General features: G+C 43.9%; 1 protein-coding gene across 1 annotated transcript in view; it reads right to left on the bottom strand.

Moving 5' to 3' along the window:
• LOC112107192 (lipoxygenase homology domain-containing protein 1) overlaps window positions 1-24,510 on the bottom strand; it is a 198,931-nt gene that overhangs the window by 96,028 nt on the left and 78,393 nt on the right. Inside the window, exons 22-23 of the mRNA XM_026659537.2 lie at window positions 20,114-20,178; window positions 15,690-15,853 (exon numbers count right to left, since the gene is read on the bottom strand). Of these exons, the coding sequence (XP_026515322.2) occupies window positions 15,690-15,853; window positions 20,114-20,178 (229 nt within the window). The remainder of the gene's footprint in view (window positions 1-15,689; window positions 15,854-20,113; window positions 20,179-24,510) is intronic.

Raw genomic sequence — 24,510 nt, 5'->3', positions numbered from 1 at the left:
GATAACTGTTGGGGATGTGGAGATGCCTACAGTGATCCTCGGGGACCCAGCCTACCCGCTAATGCCCTGGCTCATGAAGCCCTATACTGGCGCCCTGGACACTGCACAAGAACTCTTCAACTACCGGCTGAGCAAGTGCAGAATGGTGGTGGAGTGTGCTTTTGGCCGTCTCAAGGGGAGATGGAGAAGCTTACTGACTCGCTGTGATCTCAGCGAAACCAATATCCCCATCGTTATTGCAGCTTGCTGTGTGCTCCACAATCTCTGTGAGAGCAAGGGGGAGACCTTTATGGCGGGGTGGGAGGTTGAGGCAAATAGCCTGGCTGCTGATTACGCCCAGCCAGACAGCCGGGCGATTAGAAGAGCCCAGCGGGACGCGCTGTGCATCCGGGAGGCTTTGAAAGCCAGTTTCAAGGCTGAGCAGGGTACCCAGTGACTTTTAAGTTTGTGGACACAGAAGCTGAACTTGCCCCCGTTTCTTTACCCAGTTGCCGTTGACTATCCTCTCCAGTTACATACCCCCTTCACCCCCTTCCCAAAAAATAAAATCTGTTCTGTTTTGTTAATGGACACCGTTGTCTTTATTACTGTTTTCGCGAGAATGTTTTAAACCTGGGACGCAGACTGTGGCGGGGGGCGGGTTTAGTGTTGTGATGCAAATGATGCTTCTAAACTCCAGGAATGACAGGCTCCGCAGTGGTAGACTGGTTGTTTCAACGGAGCCTGCCAGCCCTCCTGGCCGGGACTGCGTGTATGTGTCGGCTATGTGACTGTCTTGCAGGGGGAGGAGGGTTACAGATCCCCTGCTGCGCGGCTCTGTGATCCAGGGTAAGGACCGCTGCATAAGATCTGTAACTGCCCTCCCCCGCCACAAAGTCACAGAGCAACACCCCCCCCCACCACACAGAACATGAAAACCACCTCCCAGACTGACCAGGATAACTAGTCACTGCACTGTATATGTGCCCTGCTGCTGGACCTGCCCCCTGCTAAAGGTGACTGTCCTGTCCAATTACCAAGCCCCTTCCCCCCCCCTTCAGACAGACTCTCCTCCAAAAGAAGAGGATGGAAACAGTAATGAACAGAAACGTATTTTTTATTAACAACCGCACATGGAACGGGGGGGGTGAAACTTGGACGGGGTCTTGTGTGAGGCGGGTAGGAAAGGACTTTTCAAATTTTGGGGAATGAGAGCCTTCTAGTGGTAGAGCAGTCCGCAGGGGTGGAGTGAAATTTTTCACGGCCCCTTCCGCCCCTCCGTGTTTGGACTTTGGGTGAGGAGGGTATGGGACTTGGTGGCGGGGCAGGGCAGTTAGAGAGAGACTGCAGCGGGGCTCTCTCCTCCTGCCTCCGGTCCTGCAGAACATCCACAAGGCGGCGGAGCGTGTCCGTTTGCTCCCTCATTAGTCCAAGCAGCGTTTGAGTAGCCTGCCAGTCCTCCTGTCGCCACCTCTCCTCCCGTTCAATGTTTGCCTGGTGCATTTGGGACAAGTTCTCCCTCCACTGTGTCTGCTGGGCTGCCTGTGCTCGGGAGCATCCCATTAGTTCAGCAAACATGTCTTCCCGTGTCCTCTTCTTCCTCCTCCTAATGTGCGCTAGCCTCTGGGCAGATGGGGCTGTGGGAATTGGAAAAAGGGAGTGAATTCCTGAGACAGATCAATGTATCTGTGAACAGAGAACATAGTCTTTCAACAAGACCATGCAGAGCACCTATCACACGCGCACTGAGGACAAGGTCGAATTTTCGGCCCTCGCCTACAGTGCCTGCGGTCTTGCTGTGGCGAGCTGAGGAGCAGGGCAGGACACCGGACTTTGTCTAGATGGCAAACATGGTAAGCCGTAGACTTGTGGCTGCTTAAAACTTTAAGAGTGGCACTGGCCTCCTTTCACATAGAAAGCAATGCGAGTCTCTGCTGGCAGCAATCCTGCAAGCATGAACTCTGGCCCTGTCCCACCCCCTCGCGGCTGTAAACCGCGTGGCTGTAAACCGGCGGTTGCAGTTCTGTAAAGGGACGGGCAAGCAGTCCCAATACTAACTTTCCCCTACCTAATTCACAGCAGGGAGTCATGCCAGACATCACCCTCCTGAAGGTCTCGGAGAGCCAGAAGGAGCGGATGCTTCGTGACAGCCTGCAGAAACCGGGGCCATTTGCTGCAATGCTCTGCAAGGCCATGATCCCCGAGTACCTGCTGGCGTTGTGGCAGGGAAACGTCTCATACCACGGGGGGCCTAATAAGCTCTCCCTGCCCAGGAACCTGCTCATGAGGCTTGAAAAACACCTGCAGGAGGCCTATGAGGAGTTCTCCCCGGAGGATGTCGCCTCTATCCCCGGATACATTGACCAGTTTTTGGCTTAGGTGCCCTTGGAGGGACAAAAGAGTGCAGCGTTTGGGGCAGTATAATCATGAAGCGGACATTGTGAAATTTTTTGAAAATAGACTATATATTGAAGCGCCCAAAGACAGACTAATCATGATACACTTTGCACAGATTCCCGTTTTGTTGGACTTTCCTGTTTACATGTTTTGAAGCACTTTACCCACTGTTAATATTTTAAATCTTCCTGTTCTGTTTTAAAAAAATGTTTACATGTTTGAAAGCACTTTAGCTATTGTTAATATTTTAAATATGCCAGTTATGTTATAAATAAATGTTTAGATATTTAAAACACTTACTGCTTGATCCTTTCCCTGAATCTGTGTCTGGGATAACGGCTGGGGAGGGTTGGTAGGGGATCTCTGTGAGGGTGATGAAGAGCTCCTGGCTGTCGGGCAAATCAGCGTTGTAAGCGCTGTCGACTGCCTCGTCCTCCTCATCTCCTTCCTCCTCTTCCCCGTCCGCTGAGGAACCGGCCGCGGACAATATCCCATCCTCAGAGTCCACGGTCAGGGGTGGGGTAGTGGTGGCGGCCGCACCTAGGATGGAATGCAGTGCCTCGTAGAAACGGGATGTGTGGGGCTGGGATCCGGAGCGTCCGTTTGCCTCTTTGGTCTTCTGGTAGCCTTGTCTCAGCTCCTTAATTTTCACGCGGCACTGCGTTGCATCCCGGCTGTATCCTCTCTCTGCCATGGCTTTAGAGATCTTTTCATAGGTCTTTGCATTCCGTCTTTTGGAGCGCAGCTCGGAAAGCACGGACTCATCTCCCCACACAGCGATGAGATCCAAGACTTCCCGATCCGTCCATGCTGGGGCCCTCTTTCTATTAGATTGCACGGCCATCTCTGCTGGAGAGCTCTGCATCGTTGCCACTGCTGCTGAGCTCGCCACGGTGTCAAAACAGAAACTGCGATTCAAACTGCCCAGACAGGAAAAGGAATTCAAATTTTCCCGGGGTGTGGCTGGTCAGAGCATCCGAGCTCAGACTGCTGTCCAGAGCGTCAACAGAGTGGTGCACTGTGGGATAGCTCCCGGAGCTATTAGCGTCGATTTCCATCCACACCTACCCTAATTCGACATGGCCATGTCGAATTTAGCGCTACTCCCCTCGTTGGGGAGGATTACAGAAATCGATTTAAAGAGAGCTCTATGTCGAACTAAATAGCTTCGTGGTGTGGACGGGTGCAGGGTTAATTCGATATAACGGCGCTAAATTCGACATAAAAGCCTAGTGTAGACCAGGCCTAAGATTTCCAAATAGGTCTGCATCGCCATTTGAAATTTTTTAGTGGTCTGCAAATGAAAAAGGTCAAAAACCAGTGCATTAAAGTATATTGAAGACAACATCTCTTGTATCTCTCTACAGGAAGGAAGCTCTATAGCTAGTCCAAATGTGGCACAGAAGCCTGACCTGTTAGTAGCAGCCCTGCAACCTACTGTGTATAAAGACTACATGGCACAATCTCCATATGGACTTCCTGTAAAATATCCAGTCAAGTTGGAGGTCTTGGTCTTTATCTTCCAGGTGCTCAATAGCCTAGGCCAAGCATATCTAAATCATCACCTAAAGATCTGGGATGAACCAACAACTCCACTCCTCAGGCACAATGGAACTTTCCACCACATAGATGAAGTTTGTCTGAGTAGGAGATAGGAAAAAAGTGATCCAGGAAACTACAGGCCTGTGAGTTTGACCTCAGTTGTATGCAAGGCCTTGGAACAAATTTGAAAGAGAAAGTAGTTGAGGACATAGAGGTAAATGGTAATTGGGATAAAATACAACATGGTTTTACAAAAGGTAGATCATGCCAGACCAACCGATCTCCTTCTTTGAGAAGATAACTGATTTTTTAGACAAAGGAAATGCAGTAGATCTAATCTACCTGGATTTCAGTAAGGCAGTTGAGTTCAGGTCCACATGGGAAATTATTAGTTAAATTGGAGAAGATGGGGATCAATATGAGAATTGAAAGTTGGATAAGGAGATGATTAAAGGGGAGACTACAATGGGTCATACTGAAAGGTGAACTATCAGGCTGGAGGGAGGTTACCAGTGAACTTCCTCTGGGATTGGTTTTGGGACTAATCTTATTTTAATATTTTTATTAATGACCTTGGCATTAAAAGTGGGAGTGTGCTAATAAAACTTGTGGATGACACAAATTTAGGAGCTATTGCCAATATGGAGCAGGACCAGAATATCATATAAGAAGATCTGGACAACCTTGAAAACTGGAGTAATAGAAATGGGATGAAATGTAATAGTGCAAGGTCATGCACTTAGGGACTAACAACAAGAATTTTTGCTATAAACTGGGGATCTATCAGTGGAAATGACAGAGGATGAGAAAGACCTGGGTGTATTGTTTGATCACAGGATGACTATGATCCACCAATGTGATGTGACCGTGAAAAAGGCTAATGTAGTCCTAGGATGCATGAGGCAAGGTATTTCCAATAGAGATAGGGAAGTGTTAGTACAATTATACAAGGTACTGATGAGACCTCATCTGGAATAGTATGTGCAATTCCCATGTTTAAGAAAGATTAATTCAAACTGGAACAGGGGCAGAGAAGGGCGACTAGGATGATGGAATTGAATGGAAAACCTAACTTATGAGAGGAGAGTCAAAGAGCTTGACTTGTTTAGCCTTACCAAAAGAAGACAGAGGGGAGATATGATTGCTCTCTAGAAATACATCAGAGGGATAAATACCAGGAAAGTAGAGGAGTTATTAAAGTTAAGCACCAATGCGGACACAAGAACAAATGGATATATACTGGCCATCAACAAGTTTAGGTTTGAAATTAAATGATGATTTCTAACCACTAGAGGAGTGAAGTTCTGGAACAGCTTTGCAAGGAGAGCAGTGGGGGCAAAAAACTGGCTTCAAGACTGAGCTTGAGAAGTTTATGGAAGAGATGGTATGATGCGACTGCCTACGATGGCATGTAGCTGATCTGCAACTGCTAGCAGCAATACCTCCAAAGGCTGATGATGGGACACTAGAGGTGGGGGGCTTAGGGTTATTACAGAGAATTCTTTCCCAGGTGTCTGGCTGGTAGGTCTTGCCAACATGCTCAGGGTTTAACTGATCATCATATTTGGGGGTCAGGAAGGAATTTTCCCCCAGGTCAGACTAGCAGAGACTCTGGGTTGTTGTTGTTTTTTTGCCTTCCTCTGCAGCATAGGACATGGGTCACTTGCAGATTTAAACTAGTGTAAATGGCAAATTCTCTGTATCTTGAAGTCTTTAAATCATGATTTGATGACTTCAGTAACTCAGCCAGAGGTAAGGGATCTATTACAGGAGTGGGTGGGTGAGTACCTATGGCCTGAAACATGCAGGAGGTCAGACTAGATGATCATGATGTTTCCTTCTGCCCTTAAAGTCTATGAGCTTTCTCAGGTTCTGGTTCAAGATTGTGGAATGAACTCCCATAAGAACTAAGGCCCCTCACAAAACCTCACCACCTTCCACTCCAAGTACAAGGTGCACGTCTTCAATCTTGCCTTCTCTAATATAAAAGATAGCAGCATGTACATTTAAATAAACAATCCTACCAAACGCAAACACTGCACATGCAATTCTTCCCCAGAGAGAGAATGAGAGAGAGAACAAACCACACATGACAGAGGTTAGTAATGTTACGTAATACACTACTGGAAAGCACTCAGATACTACAGTGATGGAGCGGTATAAGAATAGAATAGAAAGCCAGCTAGGGAAAAGTGATACAAAAGCTGTAGACAACCATTGCATCCTTTGGGTTTCTGAGCTGACACCCAGAGGACAGGGAAGGCCTTGGTTCCTCTTCAGTGCCACCTGAAGCTCTGCATAGACAGAAAAAGGACTGACCGGGCCTTGAAAAGGGGACCACAGAGTCAGAGAGCCTGGAGAGGATTGGAAAAGAACTGTCCAGGGAGGGGTCTGAAACAACCACTGAGCCTGGGGAAACAGCTGTGATCCAGCAAGAGGCAGGAAGATTGTTTAGTTGCCACAGAGGTCTGGCTGGGGAGCAAAACTTGAAACCAAGCATTTACAAGTTACCACACTAGCAAGGGAAGGCTAAAACCCCAGTCGGGGAACTATTCTACAGGAGAAAGTGAAGCACAACAGTGTTTCATGCTGGAGCGTGGTTGACTGTGTTACCCCACCTATATTCAGTCACCTCATGTACTGAGGATAAATTAAGTTTTCTTTTTCTCCAGAGACCTCATAGGAGAGGTTTAGATGAGGTCTTCTTAATGCTGTTCTCTCTGTGGGTCTGATTCTTGGAACTGATTAAACTATGCTTGGTCCAGGACTCAACTCATTTAAAACTAAATCAAGACGTTGAGAGCAAAATTAATCAAGCAACCAAAGGACATGAAAAGAAGAAATTCTTTAATTGTCTATGCACCAGTGTTAGGAGCCAGGGTAACAAACAAGAAGAAATGGAATTGCTCATTTATGAGCATAAATTCAATCTAGTTGGTATTACGGAAACCTGGGGGGGGGGATGATTTGCATAACTGGAATGTTAAAATCAATGGTTACATCTATTTAGGAAAGACTGACTAGGCAAAAGGGGAGGGGGAGTGGCACTCCATGTTGAAAATGGCATTACTTGTTTCCAAGTCACTGATAACTCGGAAGATTATCTTGAATGCTTACGGATCAATGTCCTAACAAATAAAGTGGCCTTCTTCCAGGTGCCCTCTTGTGGTCTCAGGGCAGCCCTGCAAGTGGCCCCTTGCCTCAGTTTCCCTCTTGGGTCCCCAGTAACTCCATGTTAGGAGGTGCCAGTGGTTAAGTCCCTCTGCTGATCCTCCTGCCTTCAGACCTCTCCCAGGAAAAACCTCCCGTCTCTGGCAGTTCTCCTTTCCTGCCCTTCTCCTGTCTGACTCAGTCTGCTCTGACTCCTTACGTCTCTTTCTCACTAGGTCTCTTATAACCCCTAGGTGCTGCTCTGCCCTCTTAACTGGCCTGACTGGGAGCTCCTGGACTGGAACAGGAGAGCTGAGTCCAGTTTCATTGAATGGGCCAGCTACCCTGTTGCATGAGGTATTAGTTGGTGTCTGCTACAAACCACCAAATGACACTAGGGAACAGAATGTCTGGCTCTTTATGCACCTATCTATAATGTGTAGGGAAAAAAAGCTGTGTGATCATGGGGCACTTCAAGATGAGTGATGTATGCTGAAGATCTCATGCTGCCAGTACTAAAACATCCTTGGAATTTCTAAATATTATAGATAATTTCCTAACAAAAGGTGTTGCATCCAACAAGGGGGAATTCTTTATTAGAGCTTGTCTTGACAAATAAAGAGGAACAGATCACAGAACTAAGAATTAATGGTAGCTTAAGTATGAGCGATCATGGCTTGATCACATTTATAATGTGCAAATAGTATGAAGTCCAGCCCAGTGGTACATATAATTGGTGCTGTAAAAGGGCCAATTTCATAAAGCTGAAAACAATTAGGAGCCAAATCAGCTGGGAGCAAGAATTTTATCAGAAAAATGTAAATGATAATTGGAAATTGTTTAAGAACACTTTCCTAGATGCCTAAAAAGCCCAAATCCTACAATCTAGAACAGGGGTTGGCAACCTTTCAGAGGTGGTGTGCCGAGTCTTCATTTATTCACTCTAATTTAAAGTTTCGCGTGCCAGTAATACATTTTAATGTTTTTAGAAGGTCTCTTTCTATAAGTCTATAATATATAACTAAACTATTGTTGTATGTAAAGTAAATAAGGTTTTTAAAATGTTTAAGAAACTTCATTTAAAATTAAATTAAAATGCAGAATCCCCCAGACTGGTGGCCAGGACCCAGGCAGTGTGAGTGCCACTGAAAATCAGCTCGTGTGCCGCCTTCGGCACACGTGCCATAGGTTGCCTACCCCTGATCTAGAAAGAAGGCCATATTGGTTAAAAAAAATTGTAGAGGGGAAGTGAAGGCAGCTAGAAAAAATAAAAATAATAATATATAACAAACGGAAGGAAAAGGAATTAGATTGTAATGAATATAAATCAGAAGTTAGGAATTGTAGAAAATTGATAAGGGAAGCAAGGAAAATCTAAGGCCAGCAGAGTTCAGGACAATAAGAAGTTGGTTTTAAGTATATTAGGAACAAAAAGAAACCTAACAATAGTATTGTTCCATTACTAGATGAAAGGATAGAATTATGAATAATAATGTAGAAAAAATGGAAATGTTAAATAAATATTTCTGTTCTTTGTTTGGAAAAAGAACAGATGATATAATCATATCTTATGATAACACTCTTTCCATTCCACTAGCATCTCAGGAAGATGTTAAATGGAAGCTATTAAAGATAGATATTTTTAAATCAGGACGTCCTTGAGTTTTAAAAGAGCTATCTGAGGAGCTCACTGAACTATTAATGTTGTTTTTTATTAAGTCCTGGAACACTGGGGAAGTTCCAGAAGAGTGGAAGAAAGCTAATGTATTGCCAATATTTAAAAAGGGTAAATGGAATGACCTGGTAGTTATAGACATGTGAGTCTGATATCGATCCTGGGCAAGATAATGGAGCAGCTGATATGGGATTCAGTTAATAAAGAATTAAAGGAAGGTAATATAATTAATGCCAATCAACATGCGTTTATGGAAAATAGATCCTGTCAAACTAACTTGATATGTTTTTTTAATAAGATTACGAGTTTGGCTATAAAGGTAAGAGTGTTGATGTATTATACTTAGACTTCTATAAGACGTTTAACTTGGTACTTTTGATTAAAAAACCTCAAACAATATAAAATTAACATGGCACACACCAAATGGATTAAAAGCTGACTAACTGTCTCAAAATGGGAACCATCACTGAGCAGATATGTTTTTAGTAGGGTCCCGCAAGGATCAGTTTTTGCCCCCTTGCTTGTTAACATTTTTATCAATGACCTGGAAGAAAACATAAAATCATCACTGATAAAGTCTGTGGATGACACAAAAATTGGGGGAGTGGTAAATAATGAAGAGAGGTCACTGATACAAAGCAATCTAGATCATTTGGTAAGCTGGGCACAGGCAAACAAGATGCATTTTAATATGGCTAAATGTAAATGTATACATTATGAACAAAGACTGTAGGCTATATTTACAGTATGGAGGACTCTATCCTGGGAAGCAGTGACTCTGAAAAAGAGTTGGGGATCGTGGCGGATAATCAGCTGAACATGAGCTCCCAGTGTAACGCTGTGGCCAAAAGGGCTAATGTGACACAGGAGAATCTTGAGTAGAAGGGAAGAGGTTATTTTACCTCTGTATTTGGCAGTGGTGTCACTGCAGCTGGAATACTGTGTCCAGTTCTGGTGCCCACAATTCAAGAAGGATGTTGATAAATTGGAGAGGGTTCAGAGAAGAACTAGAAGGATGATTAGAGGATTAGAAAACACGCGTAATAGTGAGAGACTCAATCTATTTAGCTTAACAAAAAAAGTTAGGGAGTGACTTGATTACAGTTGCTAAGAACCCACTTGGGGAACAAATATTTGAAAATGGGCTCTTCAGTCTAGTAGAGAACGGTATAACACGATCCAATGGCTGGAAATTGAGGCTAGACACATTCAGGTAAATAAGGCATAATTTTTAACAGAGTGGGTAATTAACCATCAGAACAATTTACCAAGGGTTGTGGTGGATTCTCCATCACTGGCCATTTTAAAATCAAGACTGGATGTTTTTCTAAAAGATCTGCTCTAGGCATTTTTTCAGGGAAGTTCTATGGCCTGTATTATACAGGTGAACAGACTAGATGATCACAATCACTATTCCAGCCTTGGCATTTATGAAGCCATGAACTAGAGGAGGTAGCTTTATGCTACCTTTACATCCCCTGATCTTGGCTGGGGATATATTTCAGCTGGCTAGACTTGTTAGAGCCTCAGGGATGCCCTAAGTTGTATCCAACTGTCCCAGGACCTAAAGTGTCATTTTGGCAACCAGGGATAGCTGGAGCACAGCACTGCTCAAGTCATGTCCTGTCTGCTGTCCCTGACTGCTTGGAAGTGTGTGACATAGAGCTGGTATATTGGATTGATGTCATTTTGGGGATTGCCCCATTCTGGAGGAATACTCAGCTAGCTGGTTAGAGAACCAGGGGGTTAACTCAAGCTGCTAACCTTAGTTAAAAGCCAAGTTGCCATGTTTTCACTGCTATTTTTAATCTTTTTTCCCAATGCAGACATATCGTTAGATCCAATATACTAATAGCTGATTGAGTCTTTTCTCTTTTGAATCAGCCCCATAGGAATATACAGTTACTTAAACAGAATGCAACCAAAATGTCAATTTAACAAATAAATATAGCACTATAAATTCAGTGCGCAGTGCAATAAAATAAAATGTGCACTTTATGGAAAGAATAATATCATTTACCAATGAATCACTAATAATTGGAAGGGAAAAGACAGCTTTTAATACTTTCCTACAATACCTTCACACTAACAATATATTCATTACATTTTATGATCAAGTGTCTTTGCAAGTATTGGGAAAGGCCCCACAACGGATTTGTGCTTATTTCTAAAATCAGGCACTTTGCCACAATAGACTGCGACAGTATTTCAAACAGGCACTTCAGAGAAAATCAAAGGACTCTAACTAGTGCAAATGGAGAGAGATGCAGTGCTGTCAGTTAGAGAGGGGGCCCATGCCACAGAATTCAGATCAGGATTTGATCCACATTTCTCAGTTCTCCCCCCAAAATTTGAGGTTTTTGGATAAGGGGATTCAGTTGGGCTTGTTATAAACAGAGTCCCTAATTGTGAAATACAAAGCCATAGATTTTAAGTCACCAACGTTCATGCATTCTTATTCATATTAATCTTTTTCTTAATTATTATTTTAATAATGTGCCCAGCACCATAAAGGCTAATGCTGCCCCAAAGAGCTTGCCGTCTAATATGCTGACAGAAGAGGCCTGGGGAAACCCTTAGTAAGCAGGAGCCAGATTCTGCCACGGTTAGTAACCTTACTCTGTGATCAGACCTATTGGGCTAGACTCTCAGCTGATGTAAAGCAGCGCTGCTCCACTGAAGTCAACATTGCTAAGGGTGGAAGAATCTGGCTCCAAGTCTGTGTGCTCGTTCCACAGTGAAGTAATAACGCCTAGGAGATTATAGCTAACTTGTAACAAAGGTAATAGCTAATGTTCCTCTGGCCATTTCTCTTTGGAACACTAGACGAAATCACACAGGGAGGATTTTTTCAGAGTATGAGGAAGCATCATCATGTATCATAGGGCTAGCTCTTAAATATAATTTACAATACAATAAAAGTGTAGTTGCTCAAGACATTGCCAGGATCAGTATTTTGGAAAACAGTTTGGATACTGTGGAGGCAGCAGAAGTAAACAGGGGAAACCAGATTAAAATTTTGAAACAAACTGTAACCCCTTGGCAGAGCAACATTCTTTATTAGAGGAAAATGTGATTCTCCACAGAATAATTATTCACTGAAAATCATGCATGAATAATGCCAAAGGCAGAAAACCATCCTCAAGTAGTAGTATAGCCTCTTTCAGCCCATGGGGAAATTATCAGAACCACTCAGGGGAAACCTATTCTTGTAGAATGAGCATACCAGGTAGGGCAGATATTGCAACAGTAAATCTTCCCATCGGCCTATGCTTGGAAAGAAAAGCACTAGAAAGCTACCTCCAATGTGGTGCAGCCAGCAAACAGCTACTTTGTGAGCCCAGAACCTTAGACTCCAGCCAGAAACAAGGATGTTCCCCATCATAAGACAATAAACTATCTCCACTAAATTTCTTCTGCTGCAATTAAATTGTTAATACCTTAAGGAAAGATCCTTGCCATACTTTACACCTGTAAAGTGCAATTCACACCCACAACATGATTTTGATCTCACTTATAGAGCCAGGCAGGACATATTTTCCCCATCCCATGAATATTTTCTAGAGTTCAAAATTTCTTCCCATCTTGAGTCAGGACGAAAACTCTAAATCTCAAAAATATTCATGAACTGTTATACTCACTTACACCAGTGTAAATCAGAAATAAGTGGAGCTGGCCCACTGTGTAAAACCTGTATAAGTGACATCACAATTAGGCCCCATATAAATCAATAAAGTCTTGGTTACAGATTTCTCAGAAAAGATTTTGATTTTAGTTACCTTTGGACTTTAATCCCCTTTCCTCCCCCCCCCCCCCCCCCCCCATGTTTGCTTTCTTTGATGTTCTTGAATACTTGCTGTGTTGGCTTTAGAGAGAATGTTCAGATACTTCACAAACTACACTAGTGTATATGAAGTTAACATTGCTATCTGTGAGCTTATTATAATCTTGATTTTCGTGAAGATTGTTCTTTCCTACTTTGGAGTCTGGCTCAGCTTTTTTATTCTATCTCATTCTCTTTTTGTGGGACTTGTGGCCAATTTCCCTGCCACACCTTGTGGCAGCAATTGTGACTAAGGGACATTAGAAAACGGACGGTATTTTATTGTCCTTCTGCAGGACATGTGTGTATTCTGTTTTTTCCATTAAGTTTAATGATACATTCTTATGGTTTTCTGTAAAAATCAGTAACACGGTTTATAAAAACAAAAAACAAAAACAAAAGCCCCACTACAACCCCAAAACTGATATCAATGCTATATACATTCAGATGCAAGTTAAATGGCTTCAGAGACCACATATAGCATATTCCTAAACAAGGGATGAAATCCTGGCTTCTCAGAAGTCAACAGGAGTTTTGTCATTGACTACAGTGGGGCCAGGATTCCCACAAAGATATTTAATGGATGAAACAACCGATGTGTACGAAATAGCAGTAGGTAACATCCTACTTTCCAACAACTCCACAGCTTTTTGTGCTACTAACTGATACTAAATTATTATAGGATGTTCTTAGAATACAGCACGATAGCTGGATGCCTTGCAATACTGAAAAATACTAACACATTTTTGGAGAGCATGGTTTTCTGCCTTGTAAATTACTAAAAATAAATCAATGAGCTTATTAAATCCATCATTTAAGATTATGAAAGAAATCCGTTTAGGGAAAGGGATGCTGCTTACATTTTATCTGCTCTCTGATTATCATCACCATCATCTGTCAGTAGCAGCTGAACTGGAGAAGAGCAGTTCTCATGAGAAGGTGGGATGGATCTGGCCAGCCTGCCGGTTTTGCTGGTTTTGGTGAATTCCGGGTTGTACATCAGGCAGAAGCTTCCCCAAGGGTCACTAAAGTTTAAAAGGCCTGATTCTCACTTACACAAACCTCCCTCTACACCACTTGGGTCCTAAAATGGGGGTAATTTTTATACCCTTTGTTTAACTGGGAATCTGGTCCTGCTGAGAACAGACCAGCAGGCCTAGTGGTCCAGGTACCAGGTCTTGCTGCACTGCATGAAGGAACAGGGTGAGCCCTGAACAGGAAATCCACCTGGAGGGAGCAGCACTGCATTCCTTACAAGTAGGAGGAAAATAGGTTAATGAGCTGGTCACTACCCTCCAACAGACTGAGTAGGCAGGTAACAAGCTGTTAGCAAATAGCATTAACCAAACTGTTACAAAACTTCAGAAAGGTTTTATTTAAGGGATGGGTAAATATTCAAGATGATATTTTAATTTAACTGAACCTGTTTACTTGTTCTGAGTGACAGGTAGAGGAAGGGTTAAATTTTGCCTTCAGACAGACATGAATATCATCCATAATGTTCACTCAGGGTCTGATTTTGACCTCACTTACACCAGTTTTACATCACTGTAACTGCACTGATTTACATCTGTATAAGTGAGAGGAGGATCAGGCCCTGTGTGCAACACTCCACTGGGAGAATCTGCATTAGTTAATTTTGCACTTCAAACAGGAAAGCACAAGATATAATTCACAAAGGAACCACCTCCTATTGCCATGTGACTGGTAGTAATTCTCCATCATCTGGTTCCTGTGCCTTATCCTACATCAACCTAAGTAACATACTGTGGACTAGGTGATTTTTAGGCACAATCCTGATGTGGGCTGTGTATCTGCACCACCCCATCGAGAGGCCCTCTGGAAGCACTGTGTCCCTGAGAACCCCTCGGAGTCACAATTCCTTCCCTTCCTTCCTCATTGCTCCTAGGGTGCGGTCAATGCAGGGCCGGCTCTAGGCACCAGCAAACCAAGCATGTGCTTGGGGCAGCACATTTTCAAGGGCGGCATTCCGGACATCTTTTTTTGTTCTTGTTGTTGTTGCTTCGGGCGGCAAAAGCCTAGAGCAGGCCCTGGCAGCAGCAGCGTGTCGCGCCCTGGGGCCGCTGCGGTTCGCGCCACGGGGGAACAGCGCCCGTACCAGGGCCGGGCAGGCTCCTGGCGGGGGACACTCAGGTTGGAGGGACCCTGGGCTGAGGCGCAGCCCGGGAGCCCCGCTGCTTACCCCGACCCTGCTAGTGCTGGACCGTCTGGAGGCAAGGGGGGAGTGGGCAGAGTCAGCACTGGGGCGGCAGGGGGTGCGGGTGGGGTGAGGGGAGAGCCCAGCGCTGGGGCAGCAGGGGGTGTGGGTGGGGTGGGGTGAGGGGGAGAGCCCAGCGCTGGGGCGGCGGGGGAGGGGGGGAGGGCACGGGGGGGAGGCAGTGAGAGCCCAGGGCTGGGGTGGGGGGTAGCCAAAAATTTTTTTCCTTGGGGTGGCAAAAAACCTAGACCCGGCCCTGGGTCAATGCCTGCTGGCTTTTACCAGCAGCAAATTAGCACATACACCACTCTGGCTCACTGGGGGCTTGGCACTAAGCTCTGCCCATTCCCCATTCCTCCCCGACCACCAACTCCAAGGAGAGACTAAGAAGGGATACCAGTGCTTACTTCTGTGTCCCTGGTCCCAAGATGCAGCTAGCTCATATAGGAGTACCGGGGGTGGGGAGAGAGACTCTTACTCCCCTCAAAGCCCGTGCAGGACAAACCATAATTTAGCCCTACCTTATTAATATGACATCAAGAATGGATCCAAGAAAAGGAAATGATTTTCTGCCTGGTACATGAACTCTGCTTATTTAAAATTAGAATTTTAGCCACAGGAAGCTAGTTCCTAGAGCCACAGGAAGCAAGTTCCAAGAATCTTCTACTTGATGCGCTTTTCCGCGCATATGCTGACTTGACTATCCCCATAAATATACAATGCCACCATTCTGCCAGGAAATTTTCATGCAGCATCCCTGAACAATTCAGCAAATCAAAAACAAAACCAGTTTATATACATATTGCTTGAGTCCTCTTTATTAATATTACCCGCTTTTGAGTAAACCCGTTTTAAATATGTCTTGTACGTAAATTCTCCAATGTTTATATAAAACAGAACTGTACCTTGAATGTATCTGCGCTGTTGGGATTAAACAGCTGGTGCTTCCCAGATCCCAGAATAATAGGACCAGAAGACTTGTTTTCTCCATAAGCGTAAAGGGACACTGTTGCTGTTGTGCCAGCTGTTTGGAAGCCCCCAGTGACTACAGTAATCTTCCAGTCTCCTTCTGCAGAGTAAAAATAAAATGGAAACACTTTTATCACAGTAACTGCTATGTGGCTGGGGAGCTGCCTACTGCAAATCATGCATGACCAAGTCCAGGGGACTGTAACTATTGTGCACCTGAGAAGCAATGGTGTTTGGAGACATGCTGGCTGAATTGCAAAATAATGTTAGCAATTCAGGTTCAGCTTGGATAACGATCCAACAGCTCAGATGCTTATCTTGGCCTCTCCTCAAGTCTCAAAGTTCGGCAGGAAATCTCATGAGAACTGGCTGCTCTCTTGAGATTTCTGGCAATTTCCCACCCGGAGCCTCTGTGATAGATGTGGGGGAATCCTTTCCTGCAGGATTTGGATCACAATCCTCCTGGCTGCTGCCCATAAGTTCCATAGAAACAAAAAGTATCAGAACTTTTCAAAACCTTTACAAATATTGGAATTAAGTCAAAATTATCCTCATCTTGTCTCCTTATCCCTGCCCAAATATTAGTGTGTCATGTAACCAAGCACTCTAGTTGCCAGAGGGAAAGTGTGGGATTGAGATCATCTGTGAGTGGATCTCTATGTTAAAGGAAAGGTCCACAAAAATTTGTGAGCCACTGATATAAGGCATCCCTGATCTCTGTAAACTTTAATGCCATTTCTTCTGCAATACACTGCATACATGTTATATAAATATCTGCAATCGGCTTAATACAAATCTCATTAAGAAGATCAATTCACAAAGAGAAATTGCGCTCCTACATCTGAGAAGCAGGAATCATGAGCTCTCTGCCATTTCTTTTATTGTGGTTTTTGCTGTGTGTGTGCGTGTGTGTGTGCAACAGGTTCCACCTAGTGACTTTAATTCATTTTGGAGAAAGCAAAACATTTTGGAGAAAGCAAAATAAAATCCTAGCCCACAGACTTGTTGTAGATAAACGCCATGGTATACACTGCAGTTTTATTAATAAAAAGCCTTGGGTTTGTTAATTGCCACATGAGTCAAGACTCAGGAATCAGACCGAAATGCTTTATTTTGGGCAATGGTTCTACTTCAACCTGGGGGAGGAGTTGGGATAGGGAGTGTGATCTCCTGTTTTCCATGCCAGTAAGAGCTGGGTTCCCACTGAAAATGATATAGCAAATTTCTGGGGGGAATAAGGACCTCACGGGAGAGTTTCAAACACACGAGGGAAGCTAAAGACCCAGTTCCCATTGAAAGGCAATGGGAGTTGGACAGCTAACTAACTCCCCTTTGTGCCTTTGAAAAATTTTCCCCTCATGTCAATTTCTAGAGACCCACTTTCCTAGCAAAGGAACCACATTTACAGGTGGCAGGAGATACATTCACCTCCATTGGAGGAAGGATTATCCCCCAAATACTGAAGGTAGAAGAATTAAGGAGGTGAAAAGGGGGATTCTGAAGGACTCCCTACTCCAACACTCGGTGTATAAGACTATTTTTAAAAATGAAAATCTGCCTTTTCTATTTTCCAACAATGTAATTTTACTTTTCAGAAAGCCCAGGTTACTTTGGGGTCATTTGGCTGGCAAAGAAAGGAGTCTCATCACTTAAGAGATAACATGACAAATAAAGAACATTATTGACAAGATTTAAAATGCAGCATGTTGTACCCTCAGTTCAAATTCTGAGTTCCAAAATTCTGTGGAAAGACACTGTAGTGCTAAATTTTAAATGTGCTAAAAAATATTTTTTTGCCTGGATTTCTATGTTGCCTCAATTATAGTGTCCCAAAAGTCTTTCCTCCTACATTCTAAAGACTGCTCATCATGTTAGTATGATGTTAATACAGAACTTTCTCCTAAAATCTACTTAGGTGGTGTGGGATTGTTGTGCTTGGGTTGGGGGGGGGGGAGGAGGAGGGGCAGTTATGATCCTCAATTTGTGTCCTTAAGGCAGGCAATGCAGTCTTGGAGTATCATTACTAATCTTCTCAAGTCTGGACATTCTGCCTAAATTTGGGAAACGCAGGGGAGACATCCCTAAAGGAACCTTTTACAAGTAGAAATGGGCCTAAGCGGTGAAGTTCAGATGTGCCTCCTGAGCTGAAACTCTCGAAAGATGGTGATATCTGGATTCAGGTTTAAATTTGGACTGTTATGCAGTACGGGGCCATCACTAAAGTCCAAATCCTAATCTCAACCAGGTGTGAATTTTCCCAGAGGCATGCTGGGGGTCTTGGTTTGCACCCATCTTGCTTACACTGAAAGTTTTGAAATGTGATTTGTTGTTTGGTATAAGAAGAGATGCAGAAGTAAAAGGAGTGTGTGGCAGTGGAGGAGATGGTAATAAAGACAGACAAGGAGAATGCTACAGTGAAGTGGTATGTATGGGATAAGAAACTCAAGAATTTCTAATCCCCACCTGGAAGCAAGTGCCCTAACCACTGGGATGGGCTATAAGATCAGTCAGTTTCTCTCTCAATATATCCTGTTGGAGTTGTTACATTGTGTATAAATAATTGAGCATCCAATAGAAAAGAGAGACTGACTCTATATATAGCCCAGTATAACTTGGGATGTTGGAGTCCAGGTTCAAGTCCCTGCTCTGAATCAAGAACTTAAACCTGGGCCTTCCAAGCCTCAGGTAAGTACTCTAACCACTGGGCTAGTGGCATTCTAGGATTGGCTCATTTCTCATATAGCCTACAACTGAGGATATTTTCATCAAAGCCAATAGGTATCCACAAAACATTTCAGTTTCAACAGAAAAAAAAGGGTACTCAGATTTTTATCAACCAGCTCTACTAGCCAGCAAGATGGTGTTTCATTCTGGTTCTGGATCAGGGTCAAGATGCTAAACTCAGAGTGCTCTTTGCAGGCCCAAGCCTGTGATGTCCACTGAAAATAAGTGAACTGAATGCATCATGAGCTTAGAACCCCACTCCCCATCATTTTTCTAGACTTAAGTGGCCATTTCTATATGCAGTAATTTTATTGCACAGTCAGACACACTTGGCTGAATTGATACAATGTAGTGTCCAGTTCTGTGGACGCAGGAAGAACTAGACAGAGTTCCTTCTAAAACCGACTAAAGGCTAGGAACTGGATTGGTGGAACTATGGCAGTATTAACAAGCAAACCCCAGTACAGAGCCTGGTAACTGCATAGAAAATGTTCTTTCTGAGAAAAGCAATAAAAGGATTCAGGCAAAAGTAGTTGTTATTCAAAATAAAAATTATACAAGTAAAATGTGGATTTGAATATAATTTGTATAATAGATACAAATTTTATAATTAACCATTTGCCTTAGGGACACCACTTGAAAAGAGGTACTTGGGTCTCAGTGGATATCTTGATTACTACAGTGAATTATGAACACATTTTAAAACTTTCTCCTGACGTCTTCTAAATTGTTGCTCAAGCTACAGCATAAAGTATTCCTTACAGCCGGGGGGGGGGGGAGTTGTGTGTTATTCAGATATATGCAACGTAATTGAATTAGGACAGAAAAGTCAATCTGAACAAACAAGAAATTGCAGGTAGAATTGGAAAATGGAGAACTAATGGAAAGAGCTAATTATACATGGCCTTGGGTGACAAAAGCCACAGAGCCATGATGGAAAGATTAACTGAAGAAAGTAAAATTAAGATGGATCGTCATTAATTACTAGGCAAATTATAAATGCCCAGATAACCAGTGAAAGACCCCAAAATTATTGGCATTAAAAATGACAGAATAAGGAAAAGAATTTTCAAATAGCACCATTGAAGTGATTTATCATTTAAATCAAAATGAAGAGTTCAGGGCTTACTGCAATAGTCTAATTGTGTATTGTAATTAAAATTTTAAAAGCAAATAAATAGGCAAAAAATGTGCAAGGCAGGTAGTTCTGAAACAGAGACACTCTTGATTAGAATACAGAAAGCAGCAGCAGGATTTACCATTTGCTTCATCTTGCATTTTCAGCTGATGATTTATTTGCAGTTCTGCCAAAAATAAAATATGAAGTGCAGTTAATAATAGACCTGGCTGGTTACATTAAGAAAAGGTGGAGGGAAAGATAGCGTGATATTAACCCTTGGGCTCCTGCATAAGCAAATCCTCCCTCTCTCATCTCCTAATTAATATAATATAATATAATATAATATAATATAATATAATTAATTAATAAACACATACATATATAAAAACTTGCCTGGGAAATGGAACTATGGAAGCTGCAAAAGGGTTAAGGTTAAATTTTAAGTATAAATTCAGCACGAAGATTCTGAGCAAACCACACAAATTATTGATTTCATCCCCATAGTGTAACAATAACCCTTACCTTCAGGGTAGAGCTCGATTTCTGAGTGAATTATTCCCTGGGACATAAATGGAAGCCACCTGAGCATAAGCAAGCAAATAAGAAAGAAGATTGGAATCAATTTGTTCTTCATTGCATGTAACTGAATGATCGGAGGATTATTTTGAATGTTAAACATGTGTAGTAGCAGGGGAATTGTCTCTTGAGCAGGTGCAGTATAGTTTGATACATAGTACAAATTCAGACCTCGATCCTACAAAGGGACTGTGCAGGTTTAAGAGCTCTTGCTGACATAAACTGTACCTTTGTAGGATTGGGGCCTAAAGACAACATTCAAGATAGCAGAGAACTGGTGTGGAAAAAATAAGATCCAGCCTCAACCATAACAGCTGAATCAAAATCAAAGGTGTCTTATTTTAAAGAGGATTTGGATAAGGACTGCCTACCCCATAACTCTAGCCTAGTTACCCCTCAAAGAGATAGTTATTTTTATTTAAAGGTAAACTCTCAGTCCTTGGGCCAGAAGTGCATACAGTATTTGTTCCATTTGAAGAAGAAGCCAGCCTATAGAAAGCCCCATGACATGACACCCCAGGATGGGAGTATCCACAGAGATAGTTGGTGCATATTAGAAGTTAGAGAAAACGAGCTGGAATTAGCTCACTTTACTTATCCGTAATCAGGGGATGACAGAGGGCCATTAGTCTACTCTCATATACAACCATTTTACACTAGTGCACAGCATTGGGTCTGTTTCTCATTTTCATTAATGGCTGTAACAATCAGGGTCCAGACAGCCCAAGGGGAGAACAGAAGGTTTAAACCCCCCAAATGAGCAGTTGAACCAACTGATTGCAGACTGTATTATTCTACTATAAGCATATTGAGTAAGGCATTTCATGCAAGCCTGGAATATTCTGAACTTGATGGTCATTCTGAGATATGTATACTTATCTGTGGTTATGAATCTATGTATTTATGCATATAGAAACTATGCTCATAACCTGTACTACAATTTCAACTACATATCACAGCCTGGAGGGCACCTTCCAAGACAGGGATTTATACGACACCGGCTCCAAGCAACAACCCACTGTCTACCCAGGAAAAGACAATGGAGTTAATGGAAAGTCTTCGAGACATCCTGGCTCTCAGGTAAGAGGGAATTTCTTCACTCTGAATAAATATGAGTCATCATGGACTGAGAGAAAAAAAAAGTAGACACAAGCCTGCTTGTAAAAGACTTTTTCCAAGTCACTTGGCAAGTCACTTGGCAAGTGCTGTCCATGAACTCCTGGATTCTATTACAGCTACGGGTATGCTGGGAAACTCTTCAAAGGCAATAGATAACTTGTATTAGAAAAGGGTTGCATCTTTGTGTTTCTTTTCTGTGTCACTTGTATATGTTTGTTCTCCCTTACTATTTCATCTTTGAATCTGTGGCTTTTCTATTACTTAAGCCTTTTGTTTAGCTTTACCCCAAACAGGTCTCTCACGTGCAAACTGTGTGGAGTGTGTGTGCCAAAGTAAACTGGTGTCTGGGGGGGCTGCGTTCATGCCTTGAGGGGGCGATGAACCAGAGGGCATTTGTCCAAGTGTCTGGTAATTAAGAACTTTGGAAGGATGGATTTGGGAAGGCCCGGGATTGAAAGCATGTTGGTGTCACCCTGCAAGGAGTAACTAGGCTGGTGAGAGCCAGGGTGAGATCTTGGGTCTGAACCACAGCGGCACAGCACCAAGGCATCTAAGTACAGGGCAGGCAGTGACAGAGAGGTCAAGTGGGATGGACTCTTCCTCCACTGGCCTGCATTCCTCCACTGTTCCAGCCTCAGAGCTGCAGTCACCACTGCCACTGTGTAACCCATGCCTGCTTGGTGTGGCACTCTGTCTCCCTCTAGTGGCAGCTAGACCAGCTAGAGACTGATTAACCTGCTAGATTTTGGCTAAGAGACCGGTGTCTTCTAGCTCAGTGGTTTTCAAACATTTTTTCTGGGGACCCAGTTGAAGAAAATTGTTGATGCCTGCGACCCAATGGAGCTGGGGAGGAGGGGTTTGGGGTGTGGGGGTGAGGGCTGCAGGGTGGGGCCAGGAATGAGGGGTTCAGGGTGTGGGAGGGGGCTCTGAGCTGGGGCAGGGGGTTGGGGTGCAGGAGGGGGTCAGGGTTCTGGGCTGGGAGTGCAGGTTCTGGGGTGGAGCTGGGGAAGAGGGGTTTGGGGTGCAGGAAGGGGTTCTGGGTTTGGGGGGCTCAGGACTGGGGCAGGGGATTGGGGCACAGACTTACCTCCGGTGACTCCCAATCAGCAGCGCATCCGGGGTACAGAGGCAGGCTTCCCACCTGTCCTGGCATCGTGGACCGTGCTGCACCCTCGAAGGTCTGGCTCCTAGCGGAGGCACACAAGTGGCTCCGCGCAACTCTCGCCCACAGGCACTGCCCCCCCAGCTCCCATTGGCCGGGAACATGCGGAGCCGGTGCTCAGAGCAGGGGCAGCGCGCGGAGCCCCATGGCCCCCCTACCTAGAAGCCGGACCCGCTGCTGGCTGCTTCGGGGGTGCAGCGCAGTGTCAGAAAAGGTAGGCACTAGCCTGCCTTAGCTGGGCAGCACTGCCGACAGGACTTTTAACGTCCCGGTCGGCGGTGCTGACCAGAGCAAGGTGACCCAGCGCCTTACATGCCGCAACCCAATCGTGGGTTGTGACCCTTGGTTTGAAAAACACTGTTCTAGCTCATGCTAAAGAGGCTCATGCATTGAGCCCCAGAGATCCCAGGTTTAATCCCGGCTACCGACAAGTCATCGGTGTTACAACTATACTCCCAAATGGGGGGAGGTGAGATTTAGTAGTGGTATCCACAAAGTTGCAGGTGCATACCCCTCCCAACTCATGTCAAATCTCCCTGGAGTGTCAGGGTAGAGGAAGCCCCTCTGATGCTCAGCTGTGAGGTATGCAGGATGCCTGCACTCTCTGCAGGGGTTCTCCTCCTCCCACATTCTGACAACAGATCTGCCATACTTCTGCTACCTATCAGGCAGTATACGCCTGCTTGGTGTGTGCAAAACAATCTTTGCCTCATAGGAAACAAAAATGATTCAGCTGAAGGCACAAGAGAAAATGTTCAATTTCTCAAATCTTCTCTACCCGCCAGAAAATCAGAACTGCATCTGGGTGTCTCATCCTATCTGTTTCCAAGCACCACATGTCAATTTCACACCAAGGAATAGCATGAAACTGACAAAGAAAAGGAGCGAGGTCTGCAACAACAGGAATAGATGCTGAGAATAACCAGAAATGATTAACAGTGGCACCTGAGGGAAAAGGTCAATTAATCCCCTGATAAATAGCCAGCTCTTTATTTTCAGAAAACAGGAGCTTTGATTTAAAAGGGGAGAATATAACCATTTTCTAAAGACGTGTTTTATGCCTTGCTGACGAAAAACAGAGAACATTAAACACTGATCCATTTACGTGTTGCTTTTCTGGTTTTCACATTCTGATTTCCTCTCTCTTTTCTGGTTTCAGAGTGGTAGCCGTGTTAATCTGTATCAGCAAAAACAAGGAGTCCTTGTGGCACCTTAGGGGCTAACAAATTTTTTTGGGCATAAGCTTTCATGGGCTAATAACAGACTTAAAAGTGGCAATTCTTCAACAAAAAAACTTCAAAAACAGACTCCAATGAGAAACTACAGAACCGGAATTAATTTGCGAACTGGACACCATCAAATTAGGCCTGAATAAAGACTGGGAGTGGATGGGTCATTACAAAAAGTAATTTTCCCTCTGATATTCACCCCTTCTTGTCAATTGTTGAGAATAGGCCACTTCCACCTAAATTGAATTGGCCTCCTTAGCACTGACACCCCCACTTGGTAAGACAACTCCCATCTTTTCACGTGCTGTAAAATATCTATACTGCTTACTGTATTTTTCACTCCACGCATCTGATGAAGTGTGTTTTAGCCCACGAACGCTTATGCCCAAATACATTTGTTAGTCTCTAAGGTGCCACAAGGATTCCTTCTTGTTTTTTCTCTTTTCTGGATTATCCTTAGAGGAACTTTTTCCTTCCACATTGTAAGGCTATTGCAATCTCCACATGAGAGCCACTTCATTAATCAGTAGTTATGGACTGCTGTACAGTGAGGCTGCTGGGGCTTGGTCCTGTATGGTTCTGAGCTTCCTGGCCCTGATCAGAAAAGCATTTGGCATGTGCTTAACATCAAGCACATACATAGTTCCACAGATCAGGGCCAGAGAGCAGGTACCTTGGTACCTTCCCACCAGCTCACTAACAGGCCCAATCCCAGGAGGTGACGAGCACCTTCAACTACACCTTGAAAGAAGCACTTAGCATTTCATAGCACCAGATCCTAAGAACCTTAATACATTAACTAACTGGCCTTCTAGTTTTCAGTGCTA

The sequence above is a fragment of the Terrapene carolina genome, unplaced genomic scaffold, assembly GCF_002925995.2.
Source record: "Terrapene carolina triunguis isolate 2854851 unplaced genomic scaffold, T_m_triunguis-2.0 Scaffold58, whole genome shotgun sequence".
NCBI classification, from domain to species: Eukaryota; Metazoa; Chordata; order Testudines; family Emydidae; genus Terrapene; species Terrapene triunguis.
This window is presented reverse-complemented; position numbering and strand designations above follow the sequence as displayed.